The 27,149-nt window shown below is 43.7% G+C and overlaps 1 protein-coding gene across 11 annotated transcripts in view; it reads left to right on the plus strand.

The window, feature by feature from the left end:
- Window positions 1–27,149, plus strand: part of LOC111225050 (CUGBP Elav-like family member 2) — a 200,400-nt gene that overhangs the window by 158,738 nt on the left and 14,513 nt on the right. For 5 of the 11 annotated variants that reach the window (XM_022749801.1, XM_022749799.1, XM_022749803.1 and 2 more), the window contains exons 6-9: window positions 1,981–2,115; window positions 8,804–8,883; window positions 18,545–18,784; window positions 20,905–20,968. In XM_022749801.1, coding sequence (XP_022605522.1) covers window positions 1,981–2,115; window positions 8,804–8,883; window positions 18,545–18,784; window positions 20,905–20,968 — 519 coding nt within the window. Of the gene's footprint in view, window positions 1–1,980; window positions 2,116–8,803; window positions 8,884–18,544; window positions 18,785–20,904; window positions 20,969–26,717; window positions 26,853–27,149 lie in introns of all 11 variants that reach the window. The other 6 variants (XM_022749804.1, XM_022749808.1, XM_022749806.1 and 3 more) reach the window with 2 other exon arrangements.

The following is a 27,149-nucleotide window of genomic DNA, read 5'->3' on the forward strand; positions in this document are numbered from 1 at the left end:
CTCACAGCCAGAAATGGTGAAATATAGAGTAGACCATACGTAACGTATCCATCCACTTAATGGTAATGACCTTTAATAAACCCAGTGTTAGAGGCGCTGTAACAGTGACGAATGGCTGCTCGGAGCTTTATTAGTTTAGTCAGTGGAGGAGATGAAAGAGAGGAGGAGATGTACAGTGGAACACAGAGATAACATTATTGGTAAATCTTGTGCAGTTGTCTTTGTTAATGTGTTGAAACTCAGCATGAAGCCAAATCTGCTCCAGTTCATCCCAGAATGCAAAGCTGACTCCAGATCATCCCGGAGCCGGCTTTATGAGTCTTATCGCCCGCCCGCCTGCGCCTCGTCCGAAAAAACAGAAACAGTCAATTGTAACGATATCTCCTCTCTTTTCTTTTCTATCGACACAGAGTAAATTAATTACATTGCTGTTAGACTTGTGGTAATCTTCCTCTGGAGTGATGCGCACACACACGCACAAACACACTGTGTACAAAGGAGTTAAAGCTTTTTGAAACAACACTTATCTTGGCAGCGTATCCCGACGGTTTGTTTTTTAAACACACAAACAATTCAAACAGCAAAATAAACAAGTGCGCTATTGATTTCCCAGAGTGCAACAGACCGCTTATCTCTTTCGCCTCGCGGTAAGAGCTGACAGTTTCCTCATTAAAAATGAATTGGATTAGCATTACATTGAATGTGGTGGAAGCACATAAACACACACACACACACACACACATATATTGTTTCTGATTCCGCTCTCAGCTTAATTCACTCTTAACCTCACACACACACACACACACACACACTAAAAGTTTCTCAGCGTTACCTGCAGCCGCCTGCCATTCCTCGAGATTGCACCTGAGAAGGAGGGATTGTGTCATCGAAGGAGAAAGCGAGGGACCCGTGGGGGGAGGGAGGAAGAGTGAGGAGAGAGGAAGAAGGGGAGGAGAGGTGGAGGGAGGACGAGGGTGAGAGAGGACGAGCTGGAGAGTCTCAGCAAGCAGTCGGTGTTGAAGTGATAATGAGACATTGATCAGAGCCTCGCAGATGGCATGATGAAATACATGAACTCTGTCTGTCTTCATCTCTCTCCCACTGTCTCTTTTCTTTCTTTCCTTCCGTCTTTGACCGTTCCTTTCGATTGTTGTGTTTTGTTCTGTCTCGTTTCATTTTTCTGGATTTTTCTGTTTCTGTTTTATCTTTTTTTTTTTAAAGTCTTTGTTTTACTTTCATTGTGTTTTTACTTCTCCTCTCCCTAGTCAGCCGTTTATTATTATTGTCATATGATTTAGGAACATTGGATTCCAGCGCTACAGTACGCCCTAATAAATGTACAGTTCACCCTCCTGTTGAGCTCGGGGGAAATTTTTCAAATGTTTTTTATATCAGACATCTGGTTTTCTTTTTGCCTGAAAATAACATGGATGGTTCCTTACTACACTTTTTGCAAATGTAATTAATAATCACTATTTTCATTGAATTCTGAGCGTTTTATTCAAAATTTATAGCATCTGTTTGACCCAGCCACTGCAATGGGGCAACGGGTCACATATGACATCTACCTGTCTGTAACGATCCGTCAACATATGTTCCTCTGATCGTAACTACAGTCAAAATAATTCAAAATGCATTTATTTTTCCAAAAAACTAGGTTTGTTTTTATGTAAATGAGGTTTATTGACCATAAACAACTAAAACTAAAGGTGTTATGCAGTTACTGGGTAATAGTTTTATACTTCATGTTTTATAAACGACGGTACGAAGGTGAAAGGATTTGTTCAACATTTGGGAAACATGTTTATTTGCTTTTGTGCTGAGAGATAAATTATGTCTGTGTGGTAAATACAAGGCTACCACTAGCAGTCAGTTAGCTTAGCTTAGCACAGAAACTTAGATGATTATAACTATTGTTGAATCCACTCACTCCTTCACACTGTTTGCTTCATCCTCTTTTTCTTCTTCTTGGCTCCTCAGCGGTGGAAGACAGGAAGTTGTTTATCGGCATGGTGTCGAAGAAGTGCAACGAGAACGACATCCGGGTCATGTTCTCCGCGTTCGGACAGATCGAGGAGTGCCGGATCCTCCGAGGGCCCGACGGCCTCAGCAGAGGTGCGTGTCGCTCCAGCTCCCCTCCCTCCGCACTTGACGCTCCTCACCTGAATATTTCCGGCTGAACGGCCTCCAGCTGCTGCTGCGGTTCATTGTGTCGACTTGTCTCGTGACTCAAACTCAAAGTCTTGGAGGGAAAGTGTTTACCTCTGACTGTGCGACAGGAGTCGGCTGGTTGATGGTGGCGTCTGAGCCGTTAATGTAGATGATAATAAATGTGACGGCTCATTATTTTTAGATTTTACGTATGCAACAAAAAATAGTTATTCAACTGTATTTATTATCATTATTTAAAAAAAAAATCAAACAGCAGCAAAACTGTTGAAAAACTGACTTTAAAAACATCATTTCAACCAATTTTTACTTTAGCAATTTATTTTTTACCTACATAGAAGGTTTTTTTTTCTGCATAATCAGCAGCTCATTTCCCTGCTTTCAAATGTTTTTCCCTCACTGTCTTTTTTACTGGAAGTTTTTCATGAGCTGTCAGTGTCGCAGGATGTTGTTTACTGTAAACTGGTGGTGATTAGTGTCTCTTGGCAGCAGGGAACATTAAAAAAAAAAACTTTTAGGGATATAAAGTTAAGGTGACTGCTGGTTTTAAACTTTTCTGCCTCCTTTCAAAAAAACAAAAAAATGATGAGGCTTAAATACTGTGTGATGGACGTTTGTCTGGGACTATAAAATCAAATCCGCCCCTTTCATCCGAATTGTCATACACAGTATTTTCACCTTGTGAGATGGTCACGGTGTCAGATTACGTCATAAGGTCTCAGTGACTTGGCCGAGAAAACGCAGCAGATTCCTCCGCGTTGGGAGACGAGTCGGAGGTTCCCGGCTTTTTCCCGACCCGCGGAGGCGATCGGCGAGAGAGGTGGCAGGGACCGACTCCCCTGTTCCACCCGACGGCACCGCAACAGCGCAGGCTTACATGTGTAAACACAGTTTCCTGAATGAAAGTCAACCTCGAACCATTCATGACCACTGGGCAGTGAAGGCTCGGCCCTTTTTCTCCTTTACCAGCCGGTAGAAAGAGTGCGAGTGTGTGTTGGTTAGCAGCGTATACACCCTGATATCGCAAGGTCACAGGTTCATTTTTATCCATTGTAGTTCGAATCTGGCATAAATTAAAACCTTTCTGTTTAAATCCATTAGAGATAGTAATATTTTTTTCAGAGATGTTTCTCGGTTTGACCTGGACAGTGAAATTGAGCTTGTGTAATGGATCCTTTGTGCTTGTATTAGATCCTGTTGTCAACCAGCTGCTTCTTCTTCTTCTTTTTTTTTTAAACCAGTCCAGATTTCCTACAAGGTTTTGAAAAGAGTCACGCGGAGGTAAACACGAATGAACTACAGCGACATCTTGAGGCCGTCACAGCCGCTGTGAATACATGATTCTCCTTTTTCGCTCTATATATCTCTTTTCCCCCTCTCTCTCTTTCTCTCTCTCTCGCTCGCTCTCCTTTTTTTCTCCCCCCCCTCTTGCTCTCTCAGCCTCAGCCCCCCCCTCTCCGATCACTCCCCCTCCCTCCTCCTCTTCCACCTCCTCCGACCTCCTAACCTCCATTCATATCCTTCACCTCTCCTGCGGTTCCAGTTTAGCCTCACCGTAAGCCAGTCCTAAGCTCTTTGACACTTCCACATTGAGACTGAGGGGCACTGGTAAACCTGCAGTCCCAACGAGAGGAGCTGCTGCTCTGTTGCATTTACAGTCTGCGCTGGGCTGGTGATATATTCCACGGAAGAATTCAAATTATTTCAAAGCCATGTTAAAGCAGCCTTTTCCTTTCCTTAACTGATGGGGAAAAGACTAAATAATCACGAAGGATTGAGGGTCGTGTCGAAGGGAAAGTAAGCAAGTAATCATCGTCATGTTCGAACCTTTCAAAAGAGAGGTTATAAAATGCCTTAAGGAATGAAAGAAATGAAAATAAAGGAAAAAGACAAGATGATGTTTAAGGATATGGATGCAAATAATTTTAAATACCAGCAGCCGAACGTAAATAAAATACCATCTGAAACTGGAAAAACTTTTACTCCTACCATAAAGTGTTTGATCAAGGAATAAGTGAAGAGGAATCTGAATGTGACCAGTCATTTAATTTGGTACTTGACAGCTACACTCAGTTACACAAACACATTTCGGTCGGTATTAAAAAAGCAAATCGTGACTCGCTGTAGTATCCGTTCATCTTCCCTCTTCTCAGTTGGGGGAATACAATAAGCCCCAGATTTGGCCGCTCTGAGGTTTGGCAGGACCGACTACGGCAAATAATCTGTAACCACAAGAGCAAATTTGATCATGACTCCGAACGTGGCAACATCTCAAAAAATCCGTCTTGATTGGGGAGAAGGGGGTATGAGCTGCCACGAAGGCCCGGCGAAGGCAAACAGTCGGCGGCGGTTTGCTCGACATGATTGCCACGTAATGTACTCTAAAGAAAGTGCTCCGGGGCGGCGTTTAAATACCAGTCAGTCCCATTAACAAGATGTCAAACTAGTCGGATTCGTCGCCACCTGTTTGAGTTTTGAGGCGAACGTGTTCTCAGACAAACCGGTCTAAAAAAAAAAAAAAAAAAAAAAATGGCCAAAGTCACCGTTGAAAGTTTGACGTACGACCAGATCCGGTGAGTGCCGCCAGCCAAAAACCCACTGTCTCATCTGTCAGTCCAATCTCAGCTTTTGCACCTCTGTAAATCCTCCTTGTGGGGGATTAGGGACCCCTTCCATCACCGGCCATTCCTCCCCCTCAAACTCACATTCACACACCTGCTTACCCACACACGTGTGATTTTCTGCTCTAATACTTACTCCGCACGCCCACGGCCTCCCCCACCCTCCCCTCTCTCCCCTTTGTGGTTTCTATGTGCTGAGGAGATGGAGGGGCTTTTGAAACTCTGTCCTCCTTATTCCTCCTCCTCCTCCTCCTCCTGTCACACGAACTGTCACTGTCATCGTCACACAGGTTCCGTGTGGATCTGTCGGTCACGTATATTTTTTTCTGTGCTTGTCGGACGTTATGGATGTGTTATCGTTGACTCCAGTCTTATTTTCTCAATGTGCCTTCTCTCTCTTCCTCCTCAAGGCTGTCTCTGTCTCAGAGCCAATCTTTGCTGCAAACTAAACGACTCAAACTCCCATGTCCCGCTGCTTCTTCCAGCAGCACCACCCTCCCTGTCTCTACATTCACCCTGGCTGTCCTAGAATCCTCCCTTGCATCAATTTGTCCTCTTTTTCCCAGACATCCCACATCGGCCTCCTTCCCTCCCTTCCCTCTTTCCTTCTTCCATCCCTTTTCAGCTCCTCTCTTTTGTCCTCATGAATATTTCAGACGCGATGGCCACATCCTTGTTTCTGTAGAAGTAATAAAAAACCATTTAGCAGCCAACGCTAGTCAAAGAGAAAATGCTGCTAGTCCAGTTTGGGCCTGGCTAGTAAACAAACACCCCTAACCAGGTTGGTGATAAATAGGTCTTTAAGGATTTTTCTATGTGCCTGCAACTCCCAGAGGTCCTCAGTCCCACCTAGCTGCGCTGCTGAGCTCCTATTAAATCGCGGTATCAATCAGAAGAGTGCTCCGCCATCCCCGCTATTAATAAAATATGGATCACACCACCAGTGGATGGCAGGGCCTGGGGAGCTACCCTACTTTCATTAAAGGACTGTTTGGTTCTCTGCTGACGACAGAATGCGGCCCGTGAGGTATTTTTAGCGCTCAAGCCACGTCCCATCTCTGCGCCGTGAAAAATAAGACACGCACCAACCAGCCAGAAAGCATGGCTATTACTCCAAGCCTTTTCTTTTTTTCCCCCTCGTCATTAACAGCTTTGACATTAATGAATCAATATTCAGGTGATGAGGAATTCTTTATTTAGCCTCAAGGTTCAAGCTGCAGAAAATGGCTAAAGATAGATTTGTCTTCCAGTTGGAGACAAACCCAGGAGTTTCCATTAGATGACAACCAAAGACATGGTAGCTGAGTAGCTTTATAAATAGAGTCAGGACCTGTCAAGTCCAGTCTGGAGGGCTAACCCAAATGGAAGCCCCCCCCCCCCACCCCCACCCCTCCAGAACTGATCCAGTTCTGGGGCAACCTCCTGGAAAATAAGCAGTTAAATGACAGATTGTGGCCCGTCTAAAATAGACAGTCCCCTGAATCAGATGAAAAAATGACCCCTTTTTCAAATGTCCTATCTACAGTAATACCAGCTATAGCACTGCAGCCTGGAACTGTAAAGGACACATCAAAGTGTTTACTAGGTCAGCGCCACAGAATCTGATAACCTCCAGTCTCTTTTTTTTATTACCTTCATACCTCGCCGATGTTACATTGCTAAGGTAGTCTTATATAAAAGAAGTAAAGTATAACCTCCGGTTGACAAGGACATAAAAATGGAAAGAATGAGGTAAAATATGTTTTGTACAAGATCAGAAGTAGGTCCATAGGTAAAAAAGAACAATCCGTGTGACACTGAATAACAGATATTGGCTGTGACAGTCTGAAAAATAAAAACCTGGTCAAACCTGGATTTCAGCTAAAAGCCGACAAAAAATGTTAACTCAAGGGCAACTGACTAGCATTTTTTCTTCAAACGAGTTTTAATATCAACGTTTTAGTTTAGATTGAAGTTGAATTTACTTCACCGTCTTTCAAACGCTTAAGGATATTCAACATTTCAGAGCTTCTTGGATACTGCTGATTCAGTTTCAACTTCAAGTCGTCATACCCAAACTGCAACATATAAACCGCCACAAAAGAGGTTTGGTTAAGCACAACTGTTTGATTCGTCATTCTGGCAATCTGGTCTCTCCATGTCCGGTTTCTAAGTCAAACACTTACGTTTGCTTAAGTTTAGGCGACTAAATATACTCACGGAAAGCTTAAAAATCGCTGATGAAAGGAAACCAAAGGTGACTTTAGGTAAGAGGTGGGATTGGGAACCTTGATAATCCGCTGTGAAAGTCAGTCAGTGTCACCTCAACTTTCTCCCTAGGAAGTTACTAAAATAACGTCACACTACTTCTGCCTTTGCTTCTGAGCGAGGACAGTCATTATTCACGGGGGGGGGCACGAGAGGCCGCTTGTCAGGAAAACATAAAAACACGGGGTATTTTAAGTGTTTGAAGAAATGACTGGTGGTGTCAGTGTTTTAGCTGTAGAAAACATGACTCTGTTGCCGCTGTAGCCGCTCGGCGCCTCAACAAGGACGCACTTGTGTTTTGTGAGGGGGGGGGGGGGCTCCGTGTGAAAATCTGCGCATAGCAGGAGAAAAAGCTGAACATCCGTCACTCTCAGCCTCGTTCTATCACCGCAGCAGCCGGCTTCTGATAGAGGTGGAAGAGGACAATGATCACATCTATTCCTCAGCACATCTGTCCTTACCCTCTCTCTCGCTCTCTCTCTCTCTCTCTCTCTCTGTTGCATTATCCATCCTCACAATTTCTCCTCTCTTTTTCCTCTCTGCCCTTTCATCCCATCCACACACACCCAGGGAGAGTCTATCTGATGACCCAGGCTATTGGTTTTTTCCTCTGTAGCCAAGCCACGAGTCAGCCAGCCGAACCTGAACGTGTGTGTGTGTGTGTGTGTGTGTGTGTGTGTGTGTGTGTTTGAGTATGTGTGTAATCAGTTCAGGCCTGGCTGCGCTAACATGGCTTGGTGAGTTTGTTAGCATATTATTAGCCTGGGGGGTTGTTGAAGCACTTCTCACATTATCTCCTCTAATCACTCCCTAACCAGCCAGACAAACACAACCTTCCATCAACCAAACCCCCCCCCCCTCTACCCCCTGCCCGCAAACAACCAATAACAAACTCCCCTGAAACTACCCCAGGCTGCATCCCATCTTGATTGGCTAAAATCAGTGTCAGTCACGGAGGAGAGCTCGACCACACCTCCTCTCACGTCTTCCTCTCTCCTCTTCGTCTCTCCTGTGGATTGAATTTGCGATTTTTTTTTCCCTGCATCCCCGTCTCTCCCGAGCCCCCCCAACCCCCCCGCCAGATATTTCACCCGCCCGCCTGCCCCCCACCACCTGCCACATCTCTTTTCCTGTTTGACAAAGAGAGAAAGAGGGCGCCCAATCAGACACACAATACAGGGCGCAAAAGAATTCAAATCGCTTTCATGCAAATTTAGACTGATTTACATTGTTGAGTTGTTGAAGAGAAGAGAGCAGTTGAATTCAGGTATGACTAATTTGGTCGGTGCGTAGGAGCGAGAGGACAAAACAAAAAAAAAAAATACGGAAACAGAAAGAGACGAAGAGGAGAAGGAGGAGAAGGAGGAGGAGGAGGGAGGCGGGGAAGACTTCAACAGCCAATCTCAGATGTTCCTGTGGTGGCGGTGGATGGTGGGGGGTTGGGGGGGGTGGTGGTGGTGGTGGGACAGGGGGTCGGGGACGGGTTGTGGTTGTCATGACACTGTGCTCATTTTTTCGGCTGTTGTTCCTACAGCGACTGAGAACACTGTTGTCCACCTGTGAGCTGTTCTCTGTATCAATCTCTGTTTTGGGTTTTTTTTCTTTTATAACAACGACGTGTCCAACCCTTTTGTCTTTGTTTTTGTTCTTTCTTGTCTTCCCCCCTCCTCCTCCTCTTCCTCCTCCTCCTGCCCTTCTGCCCTCCTCCCTCCTCCCTTCCACTTGTCCCTCCATCCCTCCCTCCTCTCCTCTCCCCTCCCTTACAGGATGTGCGTTTGTCACGTTTTCCACCAGAGCTATGGCACAGAATGCAATCAAAGCCATGCACCAGTCTCAGACTATGGAGGTACTGTACTCTTGCCCTTTCTTTAACTCTCTCTCTCTCTCTCTCTCTCTCTCTCTCTGCCTCTCTGGCTCCTTTTATAGCTGCACTTCACTCTGTCAGTGTGCCGCCAATTTAATATGTAATATGTGGGTCTCATGTTTGAATGTGTGTTTGCCCCCGAGTCACGACCTCCTACTGTACTCTCTCCAGGTTGGGCCTCGTAACGTTTTCATCTCACTTCCAGCACGGCTCCGGTCACATTAATCTAAGGCTGCAGCAACACTAAGTTAAACACAGATTCAATTATTTTCGTGCTTTTTCTTCTTTTCTTTTTTTTCTTTAAACTCAAATAAAATCACTTTTGGTTTGGGAACTGTTTAAATCAGGCAGCAGAGTTCTGTAATATACTGTATCTGTTGAATTAATGAGAAAATTGACGGAAAAATCTGTTGAAGAATCGACTCGATTTATTCATTCAGCCCAAAAATTACAAATTTGAGATTTAAAACCTGAACAACATGCAACATTCTCCATGTTAGAGCCTTGATTTAGATACAGAGAAACTGCACACACACAAAAACAAACCTCACTACGAACAGCGTTAAGTAAATAACACACCTGACGTGTAGTAGACGTTATCTACAGAGCTGCAGGTGAGAAAGAAAAGTGGGGTTTTATTCTCCCTCCTCCACAGCAGGAAGGATTCTGTGACCTGACCTGATTACAACAGGTCCGGATAAAGCATCAGGTTTTCTCTCTTTCTCTCCTCCTGCCAATCATCGGCGTCCCCGTGTGTCACGGTGAGTCAGACGCTTTTACCTGAGTTTGGTCTTCAAGGTGCCGTGACAGGAAGGTTTCAGGTGCAGAACTTTAACGCCAGACGCCAAAAAGTCATGTTTGATCAGAGCCAATATAGAGATCAGCGTTTAAAGCTCCATGTTTTCCTCTTCTTCTGTGTTTTATTTTGAAGTGTTGATCCATCAGAAGATATATTTGTGATATATTTTAAGAACCAAAATCCATCTCAGTGTAGTTTGACATCTCCTCTCTCAGGCTTCTCTCTGGAGCTCTAGTAACAACAGGTAAAAACACTCAGAGAAACTAAATCCTGCAAGGTTTGGATGGTGGGTGCAAGTGGGCGGGGCTTGGTGACTGCTTTGTTGTGACATCACAAAGTTCCAGGCAGTCCTGACGGCTGGTTTTAAGGCTCAGTTTCTGAATACAGGCTGTGTGCATTTCTCTGTGGACTGAGGCTTTGATACTTTCACAGTATTAATATAGAAGCTAGAGCTGATCTATAATCACACTACACATGGACAGAGACATTTAGACTGTATGGGACCTTTAGGAGCGATCTATGTTACAGACTCAGTGTCTGAGAGGCTTTTTTTCTCGGCTCACTTGTGATGAAATCTGTGCTGTCTCCTCTTTATCCTGAATTTTCTAAAGTAGGACGAACTCTGGCAAAGTCTCAAAACTGTGACAGAAAGCCATCACCCCCCGACACAACAGTCACAATGGGCAGGTGGCATTACAGACCTCATCAGCTGCACAGCGACCCCGGCGGCGCCGTAATGGGGGAACTCAGCCGCCGCGCCTTTTGTGTTTCCCCCATCCCGTTTTTTTTTTTTTTTTTTTTTCTCTTTTTGGGGCGCCCTTGTCTCAGCATTGTCAGGCCCGGTGACAGGGCGGGATGACAGGCCTGTGATTGGGGAGAGAATTACATGGTGTAACCGCGAAATGCGAGTGTGTGTGTACATGTGTGAGTCAGCGAGGGAGAGACAAAAAACTGGTAATAACAGGCTGTGTTAAAGGGAGAAAAAGACGAGTGGCGTTCACCCCCGTAGCCCCCTCATTAGAGCTGATCATGATAATCATGGCTGCTATTGATGTGCTGTGACCCTGACATGGGGAAAACGCATGCTCCTCCCTCCGTCTGCCTCTGTGTGTGTGTGTGTGTGTGTGTGTGTGTGTGTGTGTGTGTGTGAGACAGAGAGAGAGAGCTAGGGTTTTTTTTTTGTTGTTTATGTTGTCACCCTGCGAATATCAGTGAAGTGTCTGTGTTGATTTATGTGGCCGAGCAGCAGCAGCAGCAGCAGCAGCAGCAGCAGCAGTGTGTCTGTCTTTCCGAGTAGAAGGAATGACACTCTCCTCCGACAGTGTTAGTATTAAGCTAGAATTATCCTCGCTCTGAGCAGTCGTCTGCCACAATGGGCCTGGTAAACACTGCCAGTGTCCCTCGCTTTTATCAGGCACGCAAAAAAAAAAGCCTTAAACCGTAACACAGCGATATTGCAGTGGACAATGGCAAAATACCTTCATTTCCATTTGAAAACAAGCTGTCTAGCCCCAGGCGGACCTAAATTGCCGCATCCGTTTGTTAATGTTCCTCAGTTTTGCAATTTAAAAGTAATTACTTCGTGTCCGAATGAGGGAATGAGGTCTGGTAAATAGAGTTTGGTTATTGTCTTGGCTCTATTGCACCCCACTGTCTTAGATAGAGCAAGATTGTGTGTGTGTGTGTGTGTGTGTGTGTGTGTGTGTGTGTGTGTGTGTGTGTGTGTGTGTGTGTGTGTGTGTGTGTGTGTGTTTTTCCCAACACGTACTCACCACATGTCACAAGGAGAGAGAGAGAGAAAAAAGAAAAGAAAAAAAAAAAAAATGCCGGGCGCTCCATTCGTCGATGGCCCTGTCACTGTCATATCCATTCTCATTACGGCGTGACATTCAGGTGCACATGCATGCACACACACACACACACACACACACCTCACGCAAACACACATGCTCCCTGAATGTCAGGCCGTAATGAAAGTGGATATGAGCGAGACAGGTAATTCACTGTCCAACCCTCTAAAGACACACCAGAGGAGAAGTGGGTCGGCTTCATTGTGTTGTATTTGTGTTGATTTGTGCTTTACATTATTCACTCCCTTTATAAAGACTCATTTAGCCCTCAGCTCCCCCCTGTGCTGAATTCCATCAACACTGATTCCTCTTTATTTCATTTATTTTTCTTCCACGTGACACTTGCACATTCATCCTGCCCTCATTGCACACACACACACACACACACACACACATATACACACACACCCAAAAATGCACAAGCGTTCAAGCACGTTTAGGCGAGAGCTTAACTAGAGCATGAGAGAAAACAGAGCAGTGTCTGTTTAAAGAGCGAACAAACACATCTGTCAACTGTGGTGAAGAGAGGCGACAGATACAGAAGGAAAATATTAGATTAGATTAATCAGGGGCTGATGTTGTAGAAGACGCCGTGTAAAGCTGCGTCGTCCCATATGTTTAGTAACAGAAGGAGTCGCAGTCAAAATTAAAACCTTTGTGCACCGAGTCACTTTACTGTGTTTTGTAACGTCTGACTAAAAGCCACGTGTGTGTAAATGCATATGTTGGTATGTAGCAAGTGGGATTTGCTAAATTATTTAAGGGTTTTAGGGTTAATTCACAGACCAGAAAGACAACGGTTAGGCGTAAAGCTCCATTCAGTCTAAAGAAACTGACACACAAAACCAGCTGTCAGGACTTCCTGTGACTTTGTGATGTCACAACAAAGCAGTAACCGCCCTGTCAGCCATGCCCCAAGCCCCGCCCACCTGGACCCACCATCCAAACCTCGCAGGATTTGGTTTCTCTTGAGTGTTTTTACCTGAAAAATGCTATATTTTTATTGGATCACTCAGAAAACAGTCAGCCAATCAGAAGAGTGGAGACTCAGAGCCTCCTCTCTTCTGATTGGCTCACCGACCTGTTGTTACTAGAGCTCCAGAGAGAAGCCTGAGAGAGGAGAGCGAGTGGAGGAAGAGGAAGTGACCTCGCCTAACCTGGATATTTATCATTCAGGAGCGGTGCAGGATTGGCTAGAATAGTATAAGTTGTATTAGTTTTAAACATACCATAGTACAAGTATACACCCTCAGTTCAATGTTTAATTAAATGCAGTAAGTCCTCACTGTTTTAGAGAAGCTGCAGTTTGTGCTGCTGTTGAGTTCAAACTGTAAATTCAAATTTGCTTTACAATTTGCATACAATTATTAAAATAAGATAAGACTGAGAAGACTTTTTATTGAGAGTAACAACAAATCAAAACATTAAAATTGAATCACTAAACAGCAAATTGTGAAACTAGAGAGAAGACAGAAGTTCAATTTTAGGGAACAGTGAACAAGCAGTGTAAATTTACCATGCTCTCTGTTTCTGACTTGACTTAAAACAACGCGCAAACTCCTCCCGCCGCCCTATTAGCAGCGGAGGATCACATGGTTTGACATTTAAAGGCCATGTGAGCGGTAAGTAAATGAGAAGGAGAAGGTTGAGAGCACATAAACTCTCTTGAAAGCTACGAGAGACTGATTTTCAAGGTAAACGCACTAGAGCTTATAAATTCAGTTTGTGCGAGTGCTTCTAAAGCGTTTTTTTTGGGGGGGAAGGGGGAGGGGTGGTGATGGGAAGTGATGTGTGATGCTCTCTTGGCAGCTGTCTCAGAGCGTCGGCTTCAGGTTTATTAGCCGAGTGACTTCCTGGTTAAGTCGAAACGCAAAAAAAGAGTCACAGACAAAGTTGAACTTTTTTTTTTTTTTTTTTTGGAGTGAGTCATCACAGCCTGAAGCGGCTGCTGACGTATATTCCACATGCTGTAATTGCATAATTATAAATGTGGATGCCATAATTACGCCAGGTGCCTATTGCTAGGCCTGCAGTATCATTTGGAGACTGTAGGTTGTCACGGGATCAGCCACCTGTCAATCACAGGTGTGCGGTGATGTCAGGACATCAGATGACCCCCCCCCCCCCCCCCCCGTGTTCGGAGAGCGTCTGTGAGGGACAGTCCACCCGCTGAATGACATGTTAGTGTACGGTACACGCTGTAAAGATGTGTATCTAAACTGGTATTTTTGTGTTGTAGATTTGTCAAAAAATAGCGTCTCAGAAAGGAGCGTTTTCCCTACAGAAACATCTCCTGGTGAGAAAGGTTCCTGTGAGACTGCGAGCGCTTTATTTTCCTAAGATGTGGAAAGTTGTGCAACATGGGAGACAGACTGTCTGCAGCTAAACATCCCACCTGACATCGAGTTAATGACATGTTATTATTAAAATATATGAAACCAGAGACTATTTAAGACAAAACGGTAACAACTTTTTTTTTATTTTTTATGGCTGTAAATTAGTTTTCCTCCGCTGGATAACATGATTGCCTGTTATTAATAAAGCCAGTGTATTTTTTTTTTAAGTGGTAATGATATACAGGAGACAAGTGAAGTATTTTGGTTCCCAGAAAGAGGCAGAGCCGTCGTGTCGCCCCCTGCTGTTTGTGTTCAAAAGTGGCCAATTCCAAACAAATCAGATGGTTTACAGACTTAGTTTTACACAACATGAGGTATAATTGCACCCAGCGGCAGGGTTTTCACAGACAGCCCATCAGCAACAAATACTTAGAAACATTACAGGCTCGTCAAATATTTTAACACACAAAAAAAAAAGGGTGGAGAGAACAGAACTGTGCCTGTGGTTAATTTAAGAAAGTCTCAATACACCCTTCAATTTCTGAAAAAAGAAAAGAGTGAGAGCTGAGGAAAAACACGGGTGTTTATCAGCTAATCGAATGTGTTTTGAAAGGGTTTCCTCGGCTTCTCTTCTCCATTGCCTGTTAAAGTTATAATCCTTATAATTTCAGTCCTGGTTCTTCTGGTGACAGCTCACTGGGTTTTAACAGCAAAACACTCAAGAACAAGCGCTGAATGTTTTTACAGTGCGAACAAATAACTTCATGATTCAATGAAGAAGTCAGCCTGACGATCTGATGTCACCCTGCAATATTTAAAACTCAACCGCTGTCGGAAACCTGCAGATGTCCTGTTTTCAATTAACACAAACCTCTGTGACAAATACACTGTTTCCTGTCACTGCTTCACAATAAAAGTCTCTAATTGGAACACTTTTAATATGAAACAGAAACAGGAAGAACTCTGTGTTTGTTTGTTTTCTTTAAATATCTAGTTAAAGTGCAGGATTAAATGATTAACCGTAACTAACCAGCTCCTGCAGATATTTAGACAATAAGTAAAACTTTAAATTAAGTAGTAATTGATGTAAAATGCTCCATTTTCTTAGTTTTAGTTTGAAACTTTAGCAGCGGCAGTATTTTGAATAAGCTGTAGCTGTCAGTTGGTCTTTTCTCTAACAGTGAAAACTACTGTAAATGGTAGTTACTGAATGTAAAAATCATTTAAAGGCCGTAGCAAGAATCAAAAATGCATCAAAAATGTCATTAGATTTCATGTAATGCATGAAATCCTTCAGCGTCACCTGAGTAAAGACGTGTTTCTCCCTGGACAGTGATGTTTCATCTCACTCACAGCTGATTAGCACTGGAGTCACACGCCGTTTGATATATGAAAGTTCAAGCTGTTGCTAATCTATGATGAATTATTAAAAATACCCCTACGGTAAAATCAATGGTGATTTGTTTCTTTGAGCAAAAAAAACCAACAGATGGCATAAGCCGCCACTTTCCCCCTCCACATGTTCTCCTCATTTCAGGGCAAAGTTGACCAACGGGGCCGATGGAGCCTGAAAAATGCGGCGTGTTGCTTTAAAGCGCTGCCCAGTTTTTCAGCGAGAACCGGCATTACCAGGAGCCCCCCTATCCCTCGGCCCCTCTCCCACGCCAGGACTCTCATTCTGGGCTGAATTTCCCCCGGCTCGCTGGGTGTCAGCTGGAGTAATGAGATATTTAGCAGAGAGGGATAGGGAGCTCCTGTCTCAAGGGGAATTGACTGCAGTGGCGAGGCCCCCAGACTGACACTCTCCCTCCGAATGCAATTCTCCCGTCGTCTCCTCTCCTTTATCTGTCGGCGGTCAGAATAAAGAGGGGAAAATGACTGCTGGAGTGACGGAGTAAATATGGCCGAGCCGCCGTCAGACAGGAGACACGCTCGTTCGGCTGATAAAGTCGAGCCCCGGCCCGGCGGAGGGGGAGTTGTCCGGTCGCACACATGGAAACACACACATACAAGTGCACTGTAAAAAAAAAAAAGAAAAACACACACACACACACATACACACACACACACACACACACCACAGGCCAGGCTCTGAATTAGCAGCTGTATTTTCACTTCCTTGCTAGCTTAGCGGGACATGTCATGTTTTATCATTTTCAGAATATGTCGTGCTGCTTTTCCTGATGTACGAGGTCTGTGGTTCTCAAAACCTTTTCACGTCAAGAACCTTAAACTGACACCAATTTGGGTTGATTGATTCTTGGGTTTCACATGAGGATTTACACGTGCTTCACACCTTCCACCACAAAATGTTTCCCACGTGGCAGCACATGTGATCCCCACATTTCACATGTGATTTTAACACATTTAACATGTGATTTTAACACATTTAACACACGTGAAATTTCACATGTGCACATGATTTCTGTGCACGTGAAATTCAGATTTGAAATTTTCTGTAAAGGTAGGCCTACAGAAAAAAACACATGAATTTCACATGTGCAAAATCACGTGTGGTCATATTTGCATGTGATTTTTTGTGTGGAACATGTGCTGCCACATGGGAAACATGTGGTTTTGGAACATTTTCGTGGTGTAATGATGTAAATCCTCATGTGAAACCTTTGAACATAGTTTGTTGTTTTTCAGGACTCACATTACTGCGCTTGAAACTTTGAACATCTGCAGTATTTGTGACACGTGACGACACGTGTGACATGTGATCAAATGTAAGAAACACATGTGAAACTCAGGCAGTGTGACGGATCTGAAATTATTAAACAACAAATTAATTTTGATTGTTTACATAATTTATTCTGGCAAAAGGAGCAAACAAATCATTTGAAATTGTCATCATGGGCATTTTCCCAGTTTATACAGAGATTATTAATCAGTCAATCAAAATAGCAATCAATCAATGGATTTCTAATGAGTAGTGATGATTAGTTGCATCCATACTCATCTGAGATACACTAAAGGGGGAAAAAAATGAGCCTCCATCGTGAAACTCTCTTCAGTTCAGAAGAAGGGTCTCTTGAGTGTTTGAATCCAAATGAAGTGCATGCTGGGAAGTCTGATGAGCTGACGAAGTTTGTAATTATTGCTTGAAACCGTCAGATCTGACTAATTAGAGTTAGTGACAAAAGACGATCGGCACTCTCGTGTTCACGTAAAGGGGCGCGTACATACAGTCCCTGTATGGAGACACTGACGGCACGTATACCTGCGTGCACCTCAGCCGTGACTGAGCACAGGAGCCGAATCCCTCCTCTCCCCCGCCGAGCGCCGATCGTGTCTCAGACTAAATGTTTCAATCAAAAGGTTTTTATCCTCCTGTGGCAGACTGCCTTTGTTTCCAGCGGATTTGCCGCTAGTTAGTCTTTGATTGCAGCGTGTGAGTAACGGCGTGGTGCGATAGATTATGACTTACCGTCTCGGCGTCGCTGCAACTTTAATCAGGAGCATTGTGGAGGTTTTTTTTATTTTATTTTTCCTCCTTCGTATTACAGTTCCCTGCAAGTGTGTGTGTCTGTGTGTGTGTGTGTGTGTGTGTGCTAGATGTCCGATATGTTGCCCACCTTGAGTCAGACAGTTCATTCATCTCTCTCTCTCTCTCTCTCTCTCTCTCTCTCTCTCACACACACACACACACACACACACACACAGCTCTCAGAGGGATTGAAATCTGCTCAATCAGACACACTTCCTTCTGTTTGTCCAAATCTCCACATCTCCCTCTCGCCCTCGCCACCTCTTTTTCTGGACATCCCAATCACTCTCTCTGTCTCATTTTCTCTTTCTCTCTTTCACACACACACACACACACACACACACACACTTTGGCACATACACACACTAACACACACACACATCAAGTCTTTCTTCATATGAGATGATGAAATAGTTGGAGAACACAGGAAATCTGTTTCTGGTGAAACCCTTCTGGACTCAGAGATAACTGAGCCCTTGTGGGGGAAAGAAGAAAGCCCCACTGGCTTTAGACTCAAGTTTCCTGTGTGACTCTGTGTGTGTGTGTGTGTGTGTGTGTGTGTGTGTGTGTGTGTGTGTGTGTGTGTGTGTGTCGCATGTCACAGAGTGTGTGTGTGTGTGTGTGTGTGTGTGTGTGTGTCGCATGTCACAGAGTGTGTGTGTGTCTCTTATTCTAAGTATACATCATCTACAATCAATCATTTCATTATATACAGTGATTATATTTTAAGTGTGTGTGTTATCTAACCATCTTTTTATCTCCTCTTTTTCTCCCCATTCCTCATCCTCCTCTTCTTCTCTCCTCTCGTTTTTTCTTTTTTCCTCTCCTTTCTCATCTGTTCTCCTCCCCTCGTCTTTCTTTTTCCTCGTGTTTCATTTCCTCTCCTCATTTCTTTTTCATCTCTCGCCATCTTTGTTTCCTTTTCTTTCTTTTCCTCCATCTTATCTTCTCTTATCTTTCATCCCTTTCCTCTCCTCTCCTTTTTCTTTCTCTTCTGTTTCCTCCTCTTTTCTTTCCTCTCCTGTTTTGTTTTCTCCTTTTCCTCCTCTGCTCTTCTTCTCTTTTTAATCTTTGCTTGTTTTTTTTATGTTTCCTTTCTCCTCTCCTCTCCCCTCTTCTCTTCCTTTTCATCTCTTCCTCCTCTCCTCTCCTCCCTCCCCCCCCGCAGGGCTGCTCGTCTCCCATCGTGGTGAAGTTCGCCGACACGCAGAAGGACAAGGAGCAGCGGCGTCTGCAGCAGCAGCTGGCGCAGCAGATGCAGCAGCTCAACAGTGCGACCACCTGGGGGAGCCTGACCGGCCTGGGCGGCCTCACCCCACAGTATCTGGCTGTAAGGAGAGCCGCCGCGTCGCCCACCTCCACCATCACCTCCACCCCTTACTGCAGCCCCATGGCCAACGCCGCCGCAGTCAGTGCCCCGACCCAAAGCATTCAGCTCCAAAAGTCCCACAATTCATTTTCCTCTTTTCTTTCCTTTGTTCTCTGACTCCTCCTTCAGTCCTGCCATTGTTCCCTCCCTCCGTCCTCCTCTGGGGAGTGTTGGCAGTGAGGAAATGAGGTCTCTGAATTTGATTTAAAGCCGACAGAAGATAATATTTCATGTTTAACATCTCAAAAATACAAGGACACAGTGTTTCCATCTGGAACATTAAAATTCTCCCTGCAAAATAATTCCAATCAAATCCTTAATGCAAAGACGTGTTTAGGAAGGACGTCCATGAATGGTTATTTATTACTGAAACAGATCTTCTCTAACTTTTTCCTATGGAAAGCCAGAAGGGACAAAAATCTACAACTTCTAATTATGTCTGTTTCTAACTATGTGTTCATTTATATTCTATTTCTCCAGATTGTACGTCTTAAATAATCATGTAAACATTAGAAAAACTTTAAAAAAAATAGTTAATAGTCAAAATCACAAAACAACTATTCTGCCACTTTTATCCAAGAAATTCAGTTTATATACAAAAAGATTATATTATATATTTTTTATCAACATAAGGAAACATTTTTAACACGTTCACTGGTTATTTTCAGGCAGCTTGAGGTAACCTCTTGGGTGAGGTTTGGGAAAGATGGCGCTGTCGGTCGATCGACAACGTCAACAGTGACACGAGACGGGACGTGTTTGCTTTTTCAATATTTTACTTTCTCAAACCGCAGCCAAAGACGTCATCACAGTCTCTGTTCTCCAAGTCTTTTCTGTGGCACCTAGTGGACAGAACAATAATAATAATAATAATAATAATAATAATGATAATCTCCTCCTCCACAAGGTATTAAGTAAAAAGAGAAAAGTAGTATGAAGTTGCTTTACTGATGTCTTCTCTGCTCTTCTGTCTCCAAATTAGTTCAATTTGAAAATTCAAATAAACTGAAGGATTCTTTGTTGTTTTTGTAATTTACTTCTTAAACTAAAGAAAACATTTAAAACTCCATGAAAAAAAAAAAATAATAATTTCTTATCTTATGAAAAAATTACATTTTGGAGGCAAAATCTGTCAGAAATGTTCACAGGAGCTTGTTTCCAGAGTTTATTTTATTTATTTTTTTTCTGCTATAAACTCGAAGTGTGATGAAATCGTCGTGGGGCTTCTGTCAGGGAACAGTATGGAGTCCACGGATCTCCAGTTTAAGAGCTGCTGCGGTTGAAGCTCAGCTGTTGATTTGTCTGATTGGGACGTTACCAGGTTTCTGTGTCTTCAGGCACCTCATTCCCTCCCCCTCCCTCGTGCACCCCACCTCCCCCCTCCCCCCTCCTCTCAGCCTTGTCAGGACTCCTCTGGTAGAAAGTTGTGGCGCTAACCCCTCGACTCATTTCTCTTCATGTTTCAAATTAACAGCCCGAACCCCCTTTAAAATAGACATCTCAGAGAGTCTGTGATTTGGATTGTGAATCTGTTTGATCCTAAGTGCAATTTGCACCTGTCTGTTCAACGAGGGGAAACAGAGCTCAGACAAACATCCATCCTTTACTGGATATTGATTTATTTTTTTGGGCAAAAAATAAATAAATAAAATAAAATAAAATAAATGAGATAAAAAGTGTTTTGTGAATTGGGCTCCAAGATTTTTCAGTCCTCTTTCTCAGTCTTTTTGAAAAGATTAAGCTCTATTCTGGAGGAAAAAAAAAATCACACACACAATAGAAACAAGATGTTAATTTGCTGTTAATTCGAGTCTTTGAAGGATGAGTTTTTGACAGCATCAGTATTCCACTTTTGTTTTGGAATCTAATTAGTCGGCTAGATTAGAGCTTTCATGCTCAACTTGTCTGAGAGAATCATGGTGGAATATAAACAGTGTTTGCTTAGAGGAGAGATCAAACTATATTAGCAGCTCATTTACTCATCGAGCACTGATGCAAAAACCACATTGCTAAACCGCTCATTACGAGTTTAGCTTCCCAGTGTAGCATTGTATAGACATGAAATAAGCTTCCTGTATCCTCCCAGCTCACTTCATTTTCTCTTTCTGCCTTGTCTCCCCTCCTCTTTTTCTCTCTCTTTCTTTCTCTCTTGCCATCAGTTGCTTCAGCAGGCAACCTCCTCCGGTAACCTAGGAGCCTTCAGCGGGATCCAGCAGATGGCCGGTGAGTCAAAAAAATTCAGTGCGAAAATAAAACCCCCCCCCCCCCCGAAAGCACGATCTACCGCGGCAATGGACTCTTTGTTGCACCTCTCTTGTTATTTTTTTTCACAGACTTCTAAAAGAGGACCAAAGAGCATAACAGATGAACTCGCGTGGTGGAGTAAAGAGAGATCTTTGCCCTGAAGATTTATTAACTGTTGCTAAGATTTATCTTGATCTTTTAATGAGGCCAGACAAGAGTTGTGCCCTGGGCGTGTAACAGTAACACCAAGGCTTTGTCAGGGATGGATGAATCACAGAAAGGAGAGAAGGAAAAAAGAAAAAAGGGGGGAGTGGAGAGAAAACGGTTAAAAGTGGGTTTCTTTTAGTGGATATCTTGCTCTGCAGGCTGGCGCCATCTACTGCTCTCTTGCTGTTGGAGGGTCTGTGATCTGTCATCTCCGCATCCACATTTCCTCTCCAGAGCATCTGCGCGTTCCAGGCGCATTTTAAAGCTTTTTATGGCCATTTTTAGTGCTTCAGTTTAAAGCCAATTTAAAGAATAAAATAAAGAAAGAAAGTTAATAAAAAAAAATCAACCAATTTTGCGAAGTGAAAGTTTTCCTTCTAAATGGGAATAAGAAAAAAAAAAGGACACAAGGAAATAAGACGTAAAGTGGTGAGGAACAGTCTAATTCTCTTAGGTGAAGCTGATGCAATAAAAAATGCATATTGTATTAACCCAGTTCTGTATTAATCTAAGCCTTGAGCGCGCCAAGGAGCCTCCATTAAATGCTGAACAAGATAAAATCTCTGTCTTTAAGAAATATAATTTTTAGGGCTTCAAATTGAGGTTATTTAAGAATTTCAGGGACCCTCTCGTCCTCCATGACTTCTTCTCTCTTTCCATTAAACTCTTCCTCCCCTTCCCCGCCACTCTCTCCTCTCTCTTCTATTTATTTAAAGCCTCTTTTTTGCAGATACTCTTGCACCTCCCGCCCTCTTCAATCACAGTCTCCTCATCTCACCTTCCCTCCAGTCTGTTCTATCCTCTGCTTTTCTTCTCCGTCTTCTCCTTCTCTTTCTTCCTCCTCCCCACTTTGGGTTTCTCAGCGAGGTGTCAGCTTTTAATTGTGCGCTGTTTAGAGGAAACGCTAAATGATCCGAGTGCGATGGGAGTGTTTAAGGCGGAGAGCCCGGCCTCGTGTCCTCCAGTCTTCTGTGGTGTTCCCCTTGGGTTACATCGCCTTGAAATTTCCCTGTGGCCGTTTTAAAAACTTCTTTTTTCTTTTCTTTTTATTTTTTGCCTTCTCTTTCTGTTGAGCTCAAACACACATTATCCTGACAAATAACACACACTCACATGGATAAATAGGCTGTGGGATTTGGAACCAAGGGCGAGTAACATAGTCTGAATCTGGAGATCTGCTAGTCCTCCATCTGCAAGAGAGAGAGACAGAGAGAGAGAGAGAGAGAGCATTAGTGATTGGCAGGAGATGTGAGACAGCTGAATGACATCTGGTCCCAGTCTTTAACACGAGGAGCTGCAGAGCTGAGAGGCTTCAATTACACCAATGAGCATTCAATTAGACGCAGCCAACGCCAGCCTGGTGCAGCCCAGCTCTGCCATACAGGCTGCATGGAGGGCGCACACACACACACACACACACACACACACACACACACACACACACACACACATATGTACTCACACACTCACGTACCATCTGCACAGCCCGGATACTCCGACTCTGATGTGGGAAGTAGATTGTATTTGTCGCACACTGTCTCTCTTTCTTCGCCTCCTCTCTCCTTCTCTCTCTGTGCGGCTTCATCTCTACTTTATTCCCCTCTAACCCAGTTATTTTTATCTCCTGCCTGCTCCTTTTCTCCTTATAACTGTCTTGAAAATGTATGTTCAATGAGGGAGATAGCCTTTGACAAATGCAAGGAAGAATTGGTGTAGAGCTGCTTTGAGAAAAAGGTGCAGAGAGAAAAAAAAAAAAGAAGAGGTTGCACAGAAAGAGAGCTGCTACGGAGTCGTCTTTGTCATCCGCATGAGGGAAAGAAAAGGAGAGGGCCAGGAAAAACCGAGAAGAGAAAAGAAAGGCTGGGGAGAAACGGAGGTAAAGAAAAAGACAGAGCAGAGGATGGAAAAGTGGGAACTGGAAGGGAGGAAGAAAAGGAGAGGAAATAGGGAGGCAAAGACATGAAAGGGCACAAGTGAATGAAAGGGGAAGGAGGAAAGGAAAACAGAAAAGGCAGGAAATGAGGAGGAATTGGGCGTTGAAGGTGTAGGGAAAGGAAAGAAAAGACTGTGAAGGTAATGAAAAAGGAATAAGAGAAAGAAAAGAGGACGAAAGGAGGGAGGAAAGTGGGAATAGGAAAAAGGACAAGGGAAAAATACAATGAAATGAAAGGGAAAACGGAAAAGGAAAATTAAAGAATAGGAAGAGGAAAGGAAGATAAAGACAAAAGAAAGGGTGGAATATGAAATGGGGAAGAACAGGAAAAAAAAAACATAAAATGAAATAAAGGGAAAAAGGAAATATATGTTTATGTTTCCCTTTTCCCTTTTGATTTCCTTTTATGAGACGATGAAGAAAATGAAAGAATAAAAGAGAGGGAACTGGTAGAAGATGGTAGAAGAAGAGGAAGCAAATGAAGAGGAAATAGAAAAAGAGGGAGGGCAAAAGGAAAGAGATAAAGGAAGAGGTGAAGGCAGTGAATGCAACACAAATGCTCTACAATGATTATTTGTTTACATCGTGATCGTGAACACAGCGACGTGATAAAGTCCTTTAAACTTTGAGCCTCTGGTCAGACGTAGGAAAAGGTGAAATAAAATAAAATCTCCTTCCATTACAATAAAGAGCCGTGGAGGAGAGCGCTCGTCCTGCTCATGTGCAGCTTTATCTTCCTTATGAAAACAACAACAACAACAACAGCAAAACAACAGCAAAACATTTGAGCATGCGTTCAGCGAGTGTGATAGAGCGAGTGACGGCGACGGCTGTTTGATTCCCGCCTTGCGTACAAATAGAAATCCATTTTAGCTTTTGATGTATCACAGAAAATTGGAGAAAATCGCTTTGAAAACAAGATTGGTTTTGGCTTCGGTGCGCTCGTAAGTAAGCACAGATGAGTAAAGAGGGGAAAAAAAGAAAAAATTCACACTCGAATGTACATGCTCATTATACTGCCAGCACACACACACACACACGTTTTAACTTTGCTTTACGCACTCGCACACGCACACACACACACACACACACACTTCCCGCTGCTCAACAACCTGAAAACAAGAACACAGCGTTTAGGAGCTGGCAGTTGTCTCTCTCTCTCTCTCTCTCTCTCTCTCTCCCTCTCTCTCCCTCTCTCTCTCTTTCTTTTATTTTATTTATTTCATTTACCAGTGAGGACTGTGAGTCCCAGTGATGGATCCAGCCATCTGTTGTCACTGGCTGCGTTGGGGTTTGGTCGTCCGGGTGAAGGATATCTTTGTGTAGATGTTGCAAAACCTCGAACGCATTCACCACGGTGTGAAAAACCAAGATGGATCTTCTTCATGGTGTCTTGTTCGTGTGCGTCTATTTGTATGTGTGTGTGTGTGTGTGTATGTTTATTTTCTTTTTTTGTTTGTGTGTGTGTGTGTGTGCGTGTGTGTGTGTGTATTCCCATGGTACTGTATATACATCCAGACTGTATATACGACACATACACCTCACATTGACAGTGTCCACCCTTTTTTAACTTGTACTCTAACAACAAGCTCATGAGTCAAAGGCTTCTTCTTCTTCTTCTTCTTCTTCTTCTGTGGTAAGACCAACTTCTGCTCTGGTGACTGGGTCTGTTTTACACACACACACACACACACACACACACACACACACCTGCATAAACGCATTCACATTCATGAAGTAAGGTGTAAGGTGGAGTTGTATTCACAGAAGGTGCTTTATAGCCTCTGCTGCACCATCATTTAGGTGTTGGCATGTGGTCATTAATTATGCTTAAGCACAGGCCCGTATGCTAATGCCACAGAGCAGATTAACAGTGAGGAGCCTGCAGGTGTCCTGAAGTACGGCACAGTGCTGGCCAATGGGAAGTCTCAACCATGAGTAGAGTCTGACTGATCATTACCAGGCCGATATCCAACGATGACAGATTTATTGATGTCACAGTCGACAGATATGCAAATAGACATATTATTGCATGAATGTTTTTTTTTTATTTTTTTTTTATTTTTGCCCTTATCTTTTTTTAACCCATTAAGTGTCAGCACTGTTTGAAAACGACCTCCTAAAACCTGAAGGTTTTCCCAAAAAAACTTGATGTCCACTAAAACCTTTATCACTCACATGGAAACATGAAATAAAAACCCTTTGAAAGCTTCGTCAGTTTAACCTACTAAAAAAGTGCAGGTGTGAAATTATTATTTATTGTGAATCACTGGCTTCGCCTTGGAAAGAAAAAAACATTCTCAGTTTAGTTCAACTGTTTTTTAACGTCTATTGATTTTCTTTTGAAGAATGTTGATGAGCATCAGTGATCGTCAGTGATTTACAATAAAAGCCAAAGGTTTAAGGTCTCACTTCATGTTTCTACCTGATTCAGAGGCTGGGAAATAAAGGTTTTAGTGACAGCGCGGCGTCAGGTGAATCTTTACATTTAGCTAGCGGAGCCTTGACTCTCTGGGTCGCAGCTCAGCAGGTTGAAGTCAGTGTGTGAATCTCACCAACCAGGTAACGGCTGTAATCTGCTTCGGTATCGCTCCACAAACCACTGACAAAACAAACCAAATACATTTCCCATGATGGATCTCACCTTCCTGACACGCATTTCAGCGAATCACGGTGCGTTTCATCGGTCACATAAATGATGTAATCATAAACTACTCCGGACTTAATGGGTTAATTAAAGTGTAAAATACAGTGTTTTTGCTCTATTTTTGCTTTTATCAACAGTTATTATTATCAAATACTGTTTAAAACTGACTGCCCATCTTGTATTTATTGTAATTTTCTTCAGTAAAGTTCATTGATCATCTGTAAAAAAAAAAAATATCATGTTTTAAGTTAAGAGTTTATTATTTTAGTTTATTTAACAGGGACAACGCAGGAACTGTAAGTTAGCCAGAGTTAGCTTAAAAAGCTAAACGTCCTCTGTTAGCCCCACGGCGGATGTAGCACCTAATGAAATCAATATCAACCTCAAAAACCTGGTATCCGTCAGGCTCTAATCATGACGCAGAGTTATAGAGACGCAGGTCTTTACTCACCAGCTACACTTTCATTTATACGAGCTCAAACTAGCTGAGCAACAAGGTGCCAGTAAAAACCCGGATAACAAGACGAGGAAGGTTATTTTGTCGGGTCCTTTCCTCCCTGAGCTTTAGTCTACTGCTGCTCCAAGTTTAACTAGATCAGTGAGATTATTTCTGCCTCAGAGAAAATGCACCAAACCTAAACACTGCAACAGCTGCTTTCGCCTGATTCAAACACATCTGGGACTTTGTTTGTGAAATCAGCTGTTGTAGTGTTTTGTCTTCACACCCCACACACTCTCTAAAGACAAGAGCAGGAAACACAACGACGATTAGTTCACCCACACACTCCACTGTTGTCCTCTCTCACCTGCGGACAGCCGGCAGCTCTCTCATGTTCAGTGCTGTCCTGTGGTACACTTGTCCCGGTCCAGCCAGGCGACCCGGCCACGCCTCAGCCTCGCTCCCCAGGTTTGACACCACCCTCTCTGGCTCCTCTCTCCAGGTATGAGTGCTCTGCAGTTGCAGAACCTGGCCACTTTAGCGGCGGCAGCGGCGGCGGCCCAAAACTCAGCCAGCCCCTCCACCGCAAACCCCCTGTCCTCCAACGCCGCCTCCCTGGGAGCGTTGGCCAGCCCAGGTAACGCCGCAGCCTCTCAGGTTGGGGGGTCCGACGCCGGGGGTCGGGGAGGGGGCCCAACGCCTGCCTACGTTTCTCCGCTCTCCACCGTTGCCATTACCAAGTGTTGTCGCTCCCACGTGATCCCCCGGCACTTCACCGCCATCACCGACACCATCAACCAACCATCGTTGCCGAAAACATAACCATCTCCATTGTTCAGACCCTCGTCAGTGTTGTTGGCACATCCCCATGGTGTGTGTAACCCACCGCTCCTCAGACCTCCATCTTTAAAGAGAAACCATGCTGTGTTGTCGA

Source organism: Seriola dumerili, unplaced genomic scaffold (genome assembly GCF_002260705.1).
Source record: "Seriola dumerili isolate Sdu_G_001 unplaced genomic scaffold, Sdu_1.0 BDQW01000138.1, whole genome shotgun sequence".
In the NCBI taxonomy this organism is placed as follows: Eukaryota; Metazoa; Chordata; class Actinopteri; order Carangiformes; family Carangidae; genus Seriola; species Seriola dumerili.